Here is a 16,071-nt window from a genome sequence, read left to right on the forward strand (position 1 = left end):
GCACTAAAGGAAGCCGGTATCTTATGAGTACATGAGAAAACTATGCGAGGCACTAAAGGAAGCCGGTATCTTATAGTACATGAGAAAACTATGCGAGGCACTAAAGGAAGCCGGTATCTTATGAGTACATGAGAAAACTATGCAAGGCACTAAAGGAAGCCGGTATCTTATAGTACATGAGAAAACTATGCGAGGCACTAAAGGAAGCCGGTATCTTATAGTACATGAGAAAACTATGCGAGGCACTAAAGGAAGCCGGTATCTTACAGTACATGAGAAAACTATGCGAGGCACTAAAGGAAGCCGGTATCTTATGAGTACATGAGAAAACTATGCAAGGCACTAAAGGAAGCCGGTATCTTATAGTACATGAGAAAACTATGCGAGGCACTAAAGGAAGCCGGTATCTTATAGTACATGAGAAAACTATGCGAGGCACTAAAGGAAGCCGGTATCTTACAGTACATGAGAAAACTATGCAAGGCACTAAAGGAAGCCGGTATCTTACAGTACATGAGAAAACTATGCGAGGCACTAAAGGAAGCCGGTATCTTATAGTACATGAGAAAACTATGCAAGGCACTAAAGGAAGCCGGTATCTTACAGTACATGAGAAAACTATGCAAGGCACTAAAGGAAGCCGGTATCTTATGAGTACATGAGACAACTATGCAAGGCACTAAAGGAAGCCGGTATCTTATGAGTACATGAGAAAACTATGCAAGGCACTAAAGGAAGCCGGTATCTTATAGTACATGAGAAAACTATGCGAGGCACTAAAGGAAGCCGGTATCTTATGAGTACATGAGAAAACTATGCAAGGCACTAAAGGAAGCCGGTATCTTATAGTACATGAGAAAACTATGCGAGGCACTAAAGGAAGCCGGTATCTTATGAGTACATGAGAAAACTATGCAAGGCACTAAAGGAAGCCGGTATCTTATAGTACATGAGAAAACTATGCAAGGCACTAAAGGAAGCCGGTATCTCATGAGTACATGAGAAAACTATGCGAGGCACTAAAGGAAGCCGGTATCTTACAGTACATGAGAAAACTATGCAAGGCACTAAAGGAAGCCGGTATCTTATAGTACATGAGAAAACTATGCAAGGCACTAAAGGAAACCGGTATCTTATGAGTACATGAGAAAACTATGCAAGGCACTAAAGGAAACCGGTATCTTATAGTACATGAGAAAACTATGCAAGGCGCTAAAGGAAACCGGTATCTTATAGTACATGAGAAAACTATGCAAGGCACTAAAGGAAGCCGGTATCTTATGAGTAGGGACCGGATATGTAATTACATATTATATTCCTTTCAATGTAATCATATATAAATAAGAAATCTTTGCGAATCTTGTAATTACCATTAGTATATTAAAATTTGATACTACATATTTTTACATATTTACCTCATATTACATATTATGGCTTGGTATTACATAAATCTACATATTTAGGGGTTTTGTTCATTTTTACTTCTCTAAAAGGAAAAAAAAAAAAAAACTTGTGCTGGGGAAGTTTAAAATTTGAAATACACAGATTTAAAAAGTCTTTTTACCTACCCAAGAAAGAATATATTTCGGGACGAAACATAACGTCCTTAGTTCCAGAAAGTAATAGAGGCACTCACCCCATACCGCCCACTGTAAATATGAGTGAACAAAATGCAAACATTTTCATACAACTACCTTGTATTGTAAAAATCACTCGGAAAGTAGAGTTGTCTTCAGGGACGAGGACGACATGATTTGTCTCGAACTATAATTGTTCTGCACACGTCTTAACAAGCCGCTTGCATGCAATTTCCAACCTTATCCACCCTCTTCCTAATTATTCCAAGGGAAACCCATGTAAAGTCTGACATGAGCCGCAATAAAGTAGCTGACTTTTGAAAAGAAGCTGGAGTAGAGGAACAAACTGGAAAGATGTTGAAAGATTGAAATAAATAGTTTTTCAGGTTATTGCTTGACCTCTCTGCTTTAAATTTCGTAGGCCTATACGGAAATGGGATTTTTCGAGAAATTAGAAAGTATGATTCCCGGTTGGAATAATCCTACCCTTGTGAGTGAGACAGAAATGTCACTTTTCAAATAACAGTTTCTAAATGCCTATAGTTTGAGGTTTTAGTAGGTTCTTGTTTCTTACAGGGAGCAGCTAAAATGCATGTGTCCCACATCTCTTATTTTCTCCTAATCCAGTAAAGCTTGCAGTACTGTTGTATCATTCATTTCACTCAGTTCTCTAGTTTTAGCACTTACAGTATAAAGTGCAGGTGAGTTTGTCTACAGCTTTTAACTAATTAAAATGCCCCCTGTATTTTCAACCCTGCAAGTGAGTTTGTCTACAGCTCTTAACTAATTAAAATGCCCCCTGTATTTTCAACCCTAACGACAAAAATAAAATCATGGATTGCGATGGACGAAGCTTTCACTACAGATGGAAAAATAGTAATGTTTGAAGTGTGCGGTAAAAAAGTCGGGTGCTCTATGAAATCACAACTGGAGAGTTTTACCTATCCTACACCTGCCCGTCCACACCTGTGGAGTAACGGCGCGAAACCAAGTGGCCCGGGTTCGATTCCCGGTCGGGACAAGTTACCTGGTTGAGGTTTTTTCCGGGGTTTTCCCTTAACCCAATATGGGCAAATGCTGGGTAACTTTCGGTGTTGGACCCCGGACTCATTTCACCGGCATTATCACCTTCATCTCATTCAGACGCTAAATAACCTAAGATGTTGATAAAGCGTCGTAAAATAACCAACTAAAATAAAAAAAATATATATATACCTGCCAGATATTGATTTTAAATATTTTCATGATTTTACATATTTTGGTACATATTCAACTTATTTTTTTACATATTTCACACCTTGATATTACATAAAAATCTGGTCCCTACTTATGAGTACATGAGGAAAATGTCGGTCAAGTCGTAACGTGTTAATTGAAAATCCAAATACTGCTGACACACATCAGTTTAGACAGGGAAAGAGACATCGTGTATCTTGACAAATTATGTTCATTCTTCTCATTCTGTCCCTGCTGGCAACCTGAAACCGACCTTGGCGTAACTGCCGCTGTTGGGAATGGGCCTGGATTGATCATAGTTCATGCAGGAGGTGAATGGATGGAGCTTTAGTGATGTTTACATCAAAGCAAAAAAGTGGCGACTTTCATGATGACATGAATTATGACAATTTTTCAAAAGGGGTCAGTGAGATGCTGCTGCCAAACATTCCACCTCAAAGTGTGATTGTTCTTGATAACGGAAGTTATCATAATGTTCAGGAAAACAGACCGCCTACAATGTCGCCACTGAAAATTGACATGAAGGAGTGGGTGTTCGAAAATAAAAAAATACTAAACGAAACTGGAGCAATGAAAGAAGAAACTGAAGAAGAAATGAAATATGAACTGTTAAGAATGACGAAGAAACAGCTGTTTAATGTAATTCAAGGCATGAGGACGTATCGTATTGATCAGAACTTCACTTCAGCAGGACACACTGTGCAACGCTTACGTCTTACCACGTGGACTTGCATCCCTCAGAACTTGTGTGGGGGGATATCAAGGGACGATTAGTAGAAAAAATATCTGAATCTTTAGAAGAGAAAAAGAAAAATGTGTGAAAAACTTTTTTCGCAGTTTCCAGTAGATTAATGGGTTAACTGTTGTAATCACGTGAAAAATATTGAAGAGGAATATTTCCGTAATGATGCCGTAACGGACGAATGCATTGATGAAATAATCATCAGGCTTGGTGAAGACAGTGAGGGCAGTTTCAGTGAAGAAGATACTGATTCCGCCTTAGAAAGAGACGATGTTGACATCTTGTAATGGTGTACTGTTATTATATTCACTTAATTGGTTACAGCTGCTCTTTGTCCGCAACCGTAGCAGGTATAACTATACCAGAAGCAGCTTAACAAAGAACCAGCCTACTGCAGGGCAGTGAGAGGACGCGAGGAGTCCGAGGTGACTTTTCCTTGTAGGATGCCTATACTATGTCTTGTTTATCTATCAAGATGTGAGCTGTATGGTTGTGTGTCAATCCATGTGGACAAGTTCAAATATATGTATGTATATTCTAAAGGAGAAATGTTGTACTTTTGACACATTTTTTTATGTGGCAAAGCTGACTAACCTAACTCCATCATCATTACTAGTTACGTGTAAGGTCTCTTTTCCAATAGTAGTCAGTTGAAAAATGTCCTTCCGTCCTACTTTAGCGTTGAAATACTCCAACAAAATTTTCATGATTGTGATGTCTAGATAACTGATCAAAAGTCTGTTCCAATTCCTGGAAGCTATCCTTTATATGGTCGTCTTTCTCTTCCATAGGGGTGTGAGCATTTATAACTACATTTATCCTCATGTACTAAATATTGTAAATTTATTTCAACTCAACAACAATGTAATTTATTATCTCAACAATAACTCTTCACTCTCTACAATTTAACTTCACTCCCGTCAACAACGGGATTTGCTCTCCGCACAGCAACACAGCGTTCGTTATTGCACTCCACAAACGACAATGACAATTTACTTGGACTATTACGAACAACAATGAACTGTTAATCTTAACTAATATTCACAAAGCACTATTTACAACACAGAACTGTCAGTTCTCAGTTCACAGTTCTTCTAGCTCAGTCACTCGAGTTCACAGTATCTCGAACCACAGACCTTCAGAGACAGTCCACTGCACTCGAACTCAGGTCCCTCCAACTGCGGTCCACTGCACTCGAACTCAGGTCCCTCAAACTGCGGTCCACTGCACTCGAACTCAGGCCTTCGGATGCTGACACAGTTGCGGGACGCACACTCAAGTCGAACTCCGGTACACAAGACTGGCTGGCTTGCTCTGTTCACTGGCTTACTGACTGAACTAATCATGAATGAATGAATCTGTCGTTCCTTCGCGTCCGTAATTTATAACCACAGCGACGCAACCGAGAAAGTTCGAATTCGCGATTCTTCCACTTCGACGGACTTCTCGGCCTCTCTAGGCAAGCAGAAGATGCGCGCGCAACCTCCCTCGCCGCGTAGGCCCTTTCCCCTCTCTTCTCTCCGCCGCGCGCCGTCCCTCAGTGCTCCGTGGAGCCCGTGTCGACTCACGCGCGATCTGCTCTCTTGCGGGACGCTGGTCGTGAGTTCGAATCTCACGTCGCTGTCACAATATGATGACCTGTCACTGATAAATTCCATCTTTTTTACTCCTGATTTTATTCTCTTACGAATAAAGAATCCTTCCCATTCCTAATTGGTGATTAGCCTGTCGTTTCCTTTCTCACAGTACAAAAAGTGATCTCTATTGGCAATATGCCATTCCCATCTAACCTAACCTCCTGTACTCCCACAAAGTCTATTCTATATATTTTCCTACTAATGTTACCCCTCCTGTTCTATATAGACTTGTAACATTCCAAGTACCAAATCTCATAATGTGTAATTATGTTACAAAAATTATTATTTTAGCATTTTATCATTATGGGTATGGAAACTTTAGCTGTCCCGATCGCAACAAATCATGTCCCAACCATAACAAACTTTTAAAAATTTACTGCCCCACAAATATTTGATAAAAGATTTTACTGACTAAGACTCTATAGACCGAACATTTAGTTTTCAGGGGAAAAATATTTCCATCCATTATTTCAATTAAATTCACAGACTTTTGCAATCATATCTCACAGTGTGTTAAAACAGTCAGTTTCTGAATTCCGACTGTAACATGAGATTTTAATTATTTCCTTGTTTTAATTCATTTGGAAAAACTATTTAAGATATCTTAGAAACTTGACCTTGATGGGTACTAATACCAGGGGCCTGTTTCTCAAAACTCATGGACTAGTAATACTAGTCTGTACAGTAGTAATATTAGTTTATTTTACAAGTCTGTGTTTCTAGAAACTACAAGGGTAAAGTAGTAGTTACCAGGGGCCTGTTTCTCAAAAATACTAGTTTAGTAGTTCACCAGTGACTAGTTACCAGAGTATATTTCACCAGCTCTAGTAGATTCTGTTTCTTAAACTATTTCACCAGTCTAGTAACTTGTGACAATTTTTCACTAGTCACATGATCTCTTTCATTAGTCAGCTGATTGAGTTCATTTGTTTATAGTCAATGGCAGGTATTGTTGAGGTTAGACAGCTCAGTTTTTTGTGTTTTGGTTTTGCTTCCTCTTTTCGGTTAAAATTCCATCAATTGAAAGCAAATTAACTATACTCAATATGATTAATGAATCAAAGGATATAGGCTACTATTCGGTACTTTTTCAAGCACAATAAGAAAAAATTATAAAGTAAACGAATGGACAAAAAATATTGTAAAGATTATGCATACGTTAGGGACATTTACTGGCTCAACATTAAGAAAGCAACTTTGATGAGCATCAATTCAAGTTCACAGTATCATCACAGTCTAGTATATACAGTCACGAAGCTTGAGTTGTGAGGGTGCTACGAACAATAGACTGACCCGGTACTATTTCTCATTGTATGTAATGAGGCGATATTAGCGATCCTAGTGGTTAGCAAGTATCTATGGATGCATATTTACTACGTATTGAGCTTCGTCACTGTATATACTAGACTGTGGTATCATAATATAAACATATTATGTAGTTAGTGGGTCTACTGCCGATATGAATGCCACTTATAACTTAATGAAAAATTCGCTAATTTTTTTTTTCAGTTTTACATTTGATCTATTCACAAATTAGTGTCATTTTATATTTAATTTGTAGGATAAAGTTGACAATGTCAGAAGAACTGGTAGTGGAGGAGGAGAGCCAGCAAAATTCACTGCAGTTGATGAATTGGTGTTAGATTATTAGGAAAATATTCTGCATGTGTTGCTGGTCTAGGACAGAAAGACCTGATGACATTGGAAAATAATTAACATCCCAATTTGTAGAGCAATTTGTATTTGAAGCTTTGCTGATAATGCATGACTTGTTATGGCAGGTTCCACTATATTTAAAAACTCTCCAAGCTTTTCAAAAATCAAATTATGTTTATTTAACGATCCTCGCAACTGCAGAGTTATATCAGCATCGCCGGTGTGCCAGAATGTTGTCCCACAGAAGTTCTTTTACATGCCAGTAAATCTACTGACATGAGCCTGTCGCATTTAAACACACTTAAATGCCATCGACCTAGCTCGGGATCGAACCCACAACCTCGAGTATAGAAGGTCAGCACTATACCGAGTATGCTACCGAGGCTGTCTCCAAGCTTTTCAGCACTTTACCTAAACTGTTCATTATATTTAAATAAATGTTCCTATAAAGGAATAATAATTGTTCTTTCTCGATATACTGTAGTTATAGCTCTTCTCACAAAACTTCATCACTTCAGTCGGAATCACTAAACCACATGTATTAAAAAAATAAATACAATATTTTGTTTCGATTAATTATCTGAGAAAGGTTGTCACTGGTAACTGATAATACAGAAATCACAAGTCTGTAGAGTGTTGTAGGAATATTCCTGTTGAATGCTAGTATAATCAACTAGATTAGCATTTTGAGAAACAGAATCACTTATGAACTGGTGAAATCGACCAATATTACTAGTCTGTAAACTGGTAACTACTACTTTACCCTTGTAGTTTCTAGAAACACAGACTTGTAAAATAAACTAATATTACTACTGTACAGACTAGTATTACTAGTCCGTGAGTTTTGAGAAACAGGCCCCAGTTCTATATTATCAGTTGACAGTGACAACCTTTCTCAGATAATTAATCAAAACAAAATATTGTATTTATTTTTTTTAATACATGTGGTTTAGTGATTCCGACTGAAGTGATGAAGCTGTTGTGAGAAGAGCTAAAACTATATCGTGAAAGAACAATTATTATTCCTTTACAGGAGCATTGTTTAAATATAATGAACAGTTTAGGTGAAGTGCTGAAAAGCTTGGAGTCAACCTCGGTAGCGTACTTGGTATAGCGCTGACCTTCTGTACTCGAGGTTGCGGGTTCGATCCCGCGCTAGGTCGATGGCATTTAAGTGTGTTTAAATGCGACAGGCTCATGTCAGTAGATTTACTGGCATGCAAAAGAACTTCTGTGGGACAAAATTCTGGCACACCGACGACGCTGATATAACCTCTGCAGTTGCGAGCATCGTTAAATAAACCATAATTTGAATTTTGAAAAGCTTGGAGAGTTGTTAAATATAGTGGAACCTGCCATAACAAGACATATAATAGAAGTCATGCATTATCAGCAAAGCTTCAAATACAAATTGCTCTACAAACTGGGATGTTGATTATTTTCCAATGCCATCAGGTCTTTCTGTCCTAGACCAGCAACACATGCAGAATATTTCCCTAATAATCTAACACCAATTCATCAACTGCAGTGAATTTTGCTGGCTCTCCTCCTCCACTGCCAGTTCCTCTGGCATGTCAACTTTAGCCTACAAATTAAATATAAAACGACACTAATTTATGAATAGATCAAATGTAAAACTGAAAAAAAAAAAAAAATAACGAATTTTTCATCAAGTTATAAGTGGCATTCATGTCGGCAGTAGACCCACTAGCTACATAATAGGCTATATTTATATTATGATACCGCAGTCTAGTATATACAGTTACGAAGCTCAATACGTAGTAAATATGCATCCATAGATACTTGCTAACCACTAGGATCGCTAATATCGCCTCATTACATACAATGAGAAATAGTACCGGGTCAGTCTATTGTTCGTAGCACCCTCACAACTCAAGCTTCGTGACTGTATATACTACACTGTAATGACACTGTGAACTTGAATTGGTACTCAACAAAGTTGCTTTCTTAATGTTGGGCCAGTAAGTGTCCCTAACATATGCATTATCTTTGTTCCGAGATATCAGTTCCACAGCCTCACACATTACAACATTTTTTGTCCATTCGTTTACTTTATAATTTTTTCTTATTGTGTTTGAAAAAGCACCGAATAGTAGCCTATATCCTTTGATTCATTAATCATATTGAGTATAGTTAATTTGCTTTCAATTGATGGAATTTTAACCGAAAAGAGAAATCAAAACCAAAACACAAAAAAACTGAGCCTTCTAACCTCAAATAACAATACCTACCAATGACTATAAACAAATGAACTCAATCAGCTGACTAGTGGAAGAGATCATGTGACTAGTGAAAAATTGTCACAAGTTACTCGAATGGTAAAATAGTTTGAGAAACAGAATCCTCTAGAGCTGGTGAAATATACTCTGGTAACTAGTAACTGGTGAATTACTAAACTAGTATTTTTGAGAAACAGGCCCCAGGCATTCTTCCATTTTACCTGTTTAAATATTCACTGAAATACAATCATTCAAATAGTTCAAAAATGCCCCAACCATATCCATGGAGTCACCCATATACAAGATATACAAAAGTATAAACTAACCTAACCTGTCACAGATTCGTGTCTAGCCTTCAAGGCATACGAAAAGCCTGTAATTACCTGACCTAACCTACCACAGATCCCATGTGACAGCAACTTTCGATCGTTATTTTCATTGTGAAATTTGCTTCGGCATTTTTTTTACAATATGCATCACTTGATTAGAGCCAAGGATGTTTATCATCTAATTATACGTTTCTATCTTAACGTGGTGATACAGGAATACCGAAATTGTTCTTATGTGTGTTTACCGATTGGGCTATGCTGGGCATTATAACACAGTCATAACATTTTCCCTATTCTGCATATTTCTTGGGTCATAATTTTATTTCAATTGTATTGAATAAACAGTCGCGGACAGCTGAAAGGGGTGGTCCTCCAGCTTGGGGGTTCGGCAAAGGGCTAACAACCCATCACGTAATTGAAAATGTGCTACAAGCAAATGCAATTGAAAATGTTACATTCAAACAGTGGATATCAAAAATGTACACTTGAGACAAGTGTGATTTGCTTAACTTATATCCAGGTTAATTCAACTAGAGGGACACATTCTTTCATGCTGGCCAGCAGTCATACCTGATGCTGTGCTCCAACCACGAGAAAGTCTCTGCCGGATGAGACGAAGGGGGGTAATGCTGTGAATGAATGTTGATGTCGTAAGGTCACACACGTGGGTACTCTTATCTCTATTGGCTACCTCTCACAGCACAAACCATAACATTGATACAGACATATTGATACTACCCTAGTTACAAAATTAGATCGCAGTTAATCTCCTGGTCTTTTAATCTCTTCATACAGGAAATAACATATGCAGGAGAGCGCATGGTTTTTAAACTGGCGTTATAACGATAATATTATCTATCTACTTCGTTCCAATAGATTAGGCAATAGTAAGCACATTCCTTTCGCGGTTGATCTCCTGGTTGGAGAACAGTACGTATCAAAGGTGGTATAGGCCTAGAGAAAGGAGAAATCATTGTACTGTGCCATTTTGCAGAAAATTATTCGTTCATACTGCAAGACAAGGTACAGGGTTTCCATTGCAATAATGCCCAAGCCACAATTTACCCATTTGCTATTTATTACAGACAGGCAGAAACAGAAGATTTGTCATGGTTGGTGGTTATTTCGGACTGTTTGCAATACAATACAATTGCTGTGAATATATTATTTCAGAATTGCCTTGCACACTTCCTAAAGCAAAACGTTGCAAACTATATTAGGCATACTTCTCAGATGGTTGTGCAGACCAATACAAGAATTTCTCAAATTTAATCTATCACAAAACTGATTTTTGTATTCCAGCTGAGTGGCATTTCTTTGCAACGTCTCATGGCAAGAATTCATGCAATGAACTTGGTGGAACTGTAAAGAGGTTAGCAGCTGGGCCAAGCTTACAGCGTATTTATACTGAACAAATCATGACTCCATGGCAGCTGTTTCAATGCCACATTAAGAACATGAACTGTTTAAGTATAGGCTGTGTGTCTTAAAATGAAATTTTGGAGAATGGAAAGTAACAGACGGCACGAACAAGCCAAGCGAGTACTTGGTACTCAAGCACTTCATATTTTCATACCTGGAGTAAGGAATTACTTAATAATGAAGAAGTTTTCAGCACATGTTTTCCCGCGTTAATATTTTTTTTCTCGTGTTCCCAAAGCCTTCCCACAATTAAACTTACACCAAAGAAAGGTTCTATTTTGCTGTATAGTATACTCCATTTCCAAATAGACTGAATTTATATTTTATTTCATATTCAAGGTCAAAGGGTATTACTCTTGACCTTGCAATTAAAAAACTCTATATCTTAGAATGACACCCCTCTTAATGACACCTGAGTTCCTTTAGCTTCAAAACAACTCCAAGATACAAGTTGTAGCACAATTAGAAGCAGATGTTAATTTTTTTTTTTTTTCTTGATCTTACAAGCATAAATTTTAACATTGTCATCATGTTTGCAACCCTGCTGTATGAACACTGTCAATTACTGAATTCTGCTGTTTCACATACGTAAGTTATTTCGTGGCCTCTACAATCCTACTAACTTTAGTGAAGATTTGATATGGTCGGGTTATGATCTGTGATGATTTGGCAAGGAACCACTCGCCTGACAATAGACATAGGCTACATAGGCCTACATATCAACCAGAACCTCAATCAGAGGTAATCAGTTATGGTAATAATAGAATAAAACATAATTTCTCTTCAAAATATGTGACTGGTTCTCAGTCAATAAATTGGTATTAAATTGTAACAAAACTAACATAATTCAATTTAAATCCTGTGCAAATTCAACCTCGCAAGTTTCTAGCGCAATAATTAACAATAGATCCCTATTAGAAACAACAACAACCAAATTTCTTGGCTTAAATGTAGATAATGTGTTAAATAGGAAAAATCATATTAAAGAAATTACCCCTAAACTAAATTCAGCTTGTTTTGCTATTAGATCTATGCAAAAGATAATAAATATCAATACCTTAAAAACAATATACTTTGCATACTGCATAATGAGTTTTGGAATAATATTCTGGGGAAATTCCACAGATAGTAACAGTATATTTCTATTACAAAAAAGAATAATTACAATAATGGTAGGTGCCAAATCTAGGGAATCGTGTAGGACTATTTTCCAAAAACTACAAATAATGCCCATGGCTTGTCAGTATATCTTTTCATTAATAATCTTCCTCGTATGTAATCGTGAAAACTTTGTAACTAATTCAACAGTTCATAGCATAAATACACGTCAAAAAATGACTTTCATACTCCATCGGCAAGTCTATCGTGCTATCAAAAAGAAGTGCGTTATATGGCAGCAAACATTTTTGTTGTTGTTTTCTAATGCCAGGCGTTCGACAATAAAGTCATTTGACCTCTTGCACTCCAATATTTTTCAAAGATATTATCATGGCCAGCCACTGAAGCACAGATTTTGAGGTGTTCCGAATCCATTTCTTGGTTTGAGTTGCACAATGGGCAGTTAGGGGACTGATATATTCCAATTCTATGCAGGTGTTTGGCCAAACAATCATGGCCTGTTGCCAATCTAAATGCAGCTACAGACAATTTTCGTGGTAAATCGGGAATTAACTGTGGATTATGATGCAGAGAGTTCCATTCTTTCCCTTGAGATTGTGCTATCAAAATTTGTTTGTTGAAGTCTTAAGTATGTAGATTTAATAAATCTTTTCACAGAGTAATATGTAGATTTAGTAACAGGTCTGTAAGTAGCAGTGCTGCCCTTCTTTGCTAAAGCATCCGCATTCTCGTTTCCCAGGATTCCACAATGGGATGGTATCCATTGGAATACAATTCTTTTATTGAGTGATATTGAGAGAGCATTTTAGTTATTTCTGCTGTTTGAGATGAAGGTGTGTGTTTAGAGACTATTGATAGAATAGCTGCTTTGGACTCTGACAATATAACTGCATTCTTAAATTTATTGATGTGAAATAGAAGTAAACATTTTTAATAGCTTCCCTACCGAATAAAAAATGAAACTCAAAACATAAGATTATTTAGGGTCAAATTAAAGAAGTACCTAATTTCTCACGCCTTCTATTCTGTAGGTGAATTCATGACATTCAGTAACACTTCACGAAATTGATGCTAAAACTTTGTGTTGTACTAGTAGACTATATTGTAAATCTCATCTGTATATATTTCATCTAGACTGTGACTATAAATTAAGACTTTATAATAGTATTAAGTTTTTGACTTGTTCCATATTCTAGCTGTAAGCAATGTATGAATACCATGGAATGTTAATAAATACAATACAATACACACATGGCACTGTAACTATAGTGAAGGCTGTCAACAAATGGCTGTAATGAAATACTACAATCTACAACATATCATTATATGAAACATTCTGTCTTTTCGGTATAATTCTACAAGTTACGTGTTATAACATTTTTCTGCTCCTAATATAAATACTGAATAGAATAATGATTATTCACGTACCTCCAAGTATCGCTTTGAACCCTCCATGTTACCAGAAGCAGTGTCCCGAATTCACACAGGGCTTGCCCGTCACATGTAAATTGTCTAAGTTATGTAATTAATTATTATAACACTTTAAATATGATGCGAAGTTCGCAAAACAGTACTGCAGCACTTCTTTGTTAACTCACTACACCATTGTTCTTTTCTTTTTAAATCAATCTGATGGCTAAATCTAATACTTTTCTAAACTAACAAGCACACGTAAGACTCAAGGACGAACAGCGTTACAGTTACAATCACAACAAAAAACCAAGTTATTTAAGTCAGCAGTCACTTTAAAGTTATAAAGAGTAATGAAATAAAAATGTGAAACTGCTGGGGACAAAAATTGAACTAGTAGAAGATCCCCAAACGACTAGATAGAACGCAGCCCACTATTAAGCCATAATCACAGCCTTCTTCAACTACGCATTTATTTTCTGCAGTGTTGCCAACTGGACGGAAATTCCATCGAAAGTGACGGAATTTTGAATGTAACGGACGGGAAAAAATCCCTTTGACGGGTGACGGGTTTTCTGGCGGAAATTACGATTTAAATTGTCTTTTGATTTTTTTATCTGCTGGCGTTTTCAATTGTTTAATTTTTAGGGTAGCGTAGACTAACCCAGCACATCAACTGCAAAAGTAGAAGCAGATGATGTGGATGAATTACTATTTTAATCAAGATTGGTAAGAAAGTTTCGTTAATATTTGCTTTTATTTATATAGATATATTGGATAGGTCTTACTTTTTTTTTTATTTTTGACGGATTCTGACGGATTTCTAGGTGATACACTGACGGAGATACAATTTATGTGTTGGCGACACTGATTTTCTGATTTATAGTATGCTTCAAGGGGGCTGTGCTACATTCCTAGCGGAAAACCAGTTGAAGTGGAGCCATTGTTCTGAAATGAAACTAACAAAACAAAAAAATTAAATTAAAAGAACGATTGCCATATACTTCCGACAGATGTAGGCCTACCACAGAAATTTCTTTCGTACAATTACGGAGTTTCAACATGGAGAAATGTACTAAATATATTTCTTCCATGTTATCCCTCAGTAAATGCTATAATGTTATTTCTATAATTGTGCAATATTTCTGTTCTCTTCACTTTAGTAATATTGTACTTAAGCGTAAGTATTCTATAGCGATAACCTCATCTCCCTGTACGATAACTTCTTGTAATCGTCTGTAGTAAAAGGAAAGACGACCTTATTAGCAATTGACAAAAACCACAATAAAACAGCGAGTAGGGCATAAAATACATAAGTACCTTAGGCCTACCTATAATTTATTTATTTAATCCACTCAACAATGTAATTACAGAGTAGATAAAATGAAAATAACAGTAGTAATACATATAATAATGGTATTTAAATTTAAACAGTTACAATCCAATACTACTCAACAAATGATATCAAGCAAATATTACATGTAAATCTCGGTAAACAAAAACGAAAGTATTTACAGTATGAAAACATGAAATGCAAATAACTAGTCACAGATTAGTAACAATAATACAACTGATGAGGGACTAGACCTACGTTAAGTCAGAATTAGGAGCGAGTTCGTAATGATAATTGATATGAAATAATTTAAGAAGGAAGACCAAATATAAAATATGTAAACCAGTTAAGACCTATTTATTAGTAAAATACTTATGGAGCGTTTTGAATGCTACTGGTATTTATTTCTCTCAAGAGTGTGGTTCTATCCTGAAAGATGTCAATATTGCTCAGTTTATTATAGAAGGAACAGATTCTAAGAAGTGGAGAGCACTTATAATAACATGTCCTAGCATAGTTTAAATTAAATGTTTTACTGGTGCTACAGTTCTCTCTTGGTACATGTATTGCTGTCCTGGACAGTAGATGACTATTTACAGAACTTGTTAATAAATTATGGAGGCATTTTATATCAATATTATTCCTTCTGTGTTGCAAACTTTCAAAATTAAAGAGAGACAAAAGAGAAGAGTACGAGATACTACTTTCATTATTCCAGGAGGGATAGTAACCAAATGATTTAAGAAACAAAAATCTGAGGAATCTTTTTTGAACACTCTCAATTTTGTTAATATATATTTAATTTGATAGGGGTTCCATACAGTACTGCAATATTCAAGTTTTGATCCAACTTGTGAAAAAAATAGAATTTTTAAACTATCTTGAGAGGAGAATTTTGTGGTATGTCTATAGATAAATCCTAGAAGTTTAAGCGACTGAGACACAAGTTCAAGTATATGGCCGGAAAAATCCATATTATAAGTGAATACTAAAGATAGGATTCTGTTGGTTACACCTCATTTTCAAAAGACTCTTATTGAGGCATCATTATTATTTGTATTTTGGCATTAAAATTAATGGAGCTTATATTTTCTCCAAACTTGCGTTGGCTTTCTATAGCATCCTGTTTTATCAGCTTCCTTTCATACCTCTGGCTTCACAGAAAATATGTAATACTGTATTGTCGCAATAGTACAAAAACCATATTTTGTTTCGAAGAAGCATACCTTTATTTTGGGAATAGCCAAAATATCCTCCATACCAGACCAAATTAACTCCAGCCCTCCAAGCCCTCACTGAAGCTTGCACCCTACTGTAGGCACTGTAAGTGGTTGTTAGGTATGGCGTAACGACTGCAGAGAGACAATCAG

The 16,071-nt window shown here is 36.5% G+C and overlaps 1 protein-coding gene across 1 annotated transcript in view; it reads right to left on the reverse strand.

Moving 5' to 3' along the window:
* LOC138691877 (uncharacterized) overlaps nt 1-13,844 on the reverse strand; it is a 50,935-nt gene extending 37,091 nt beyond the window's left edge. The window contains exon 1 of the mRNA XM_069814444.1: nt 13,387-13,844. Within this exon, the coding sequence (XP_069670545.1) occupies nt 13,387-13,413 (27 nt within the window). The 5' untranslated portion in view covers nt 13,414-13,844. The remainder of the gene's footprint in view (nt 1-13,386) is intronic.
* Between the last annotated feature and the right edge of the window lie 2,227 nt (nt 13,845-16,071).

The sequence above is a fragment of the Periplaneta americana genome, chromosome 16 (genome assembly GCF_040183065.1).
Source record: "Periplaneta americana isolate PAMFEO1 chromosome 16, P.americana_PAMFEO1_priV1, whole genome shotgun sequence".
Taxonomy (NCBI): domain Eukaryota; kingdom Metazoa; phylum Arthropoda; class Insecta; order Blattodea; family Blattidae; genus Periplaneta; species Periplaneta americana.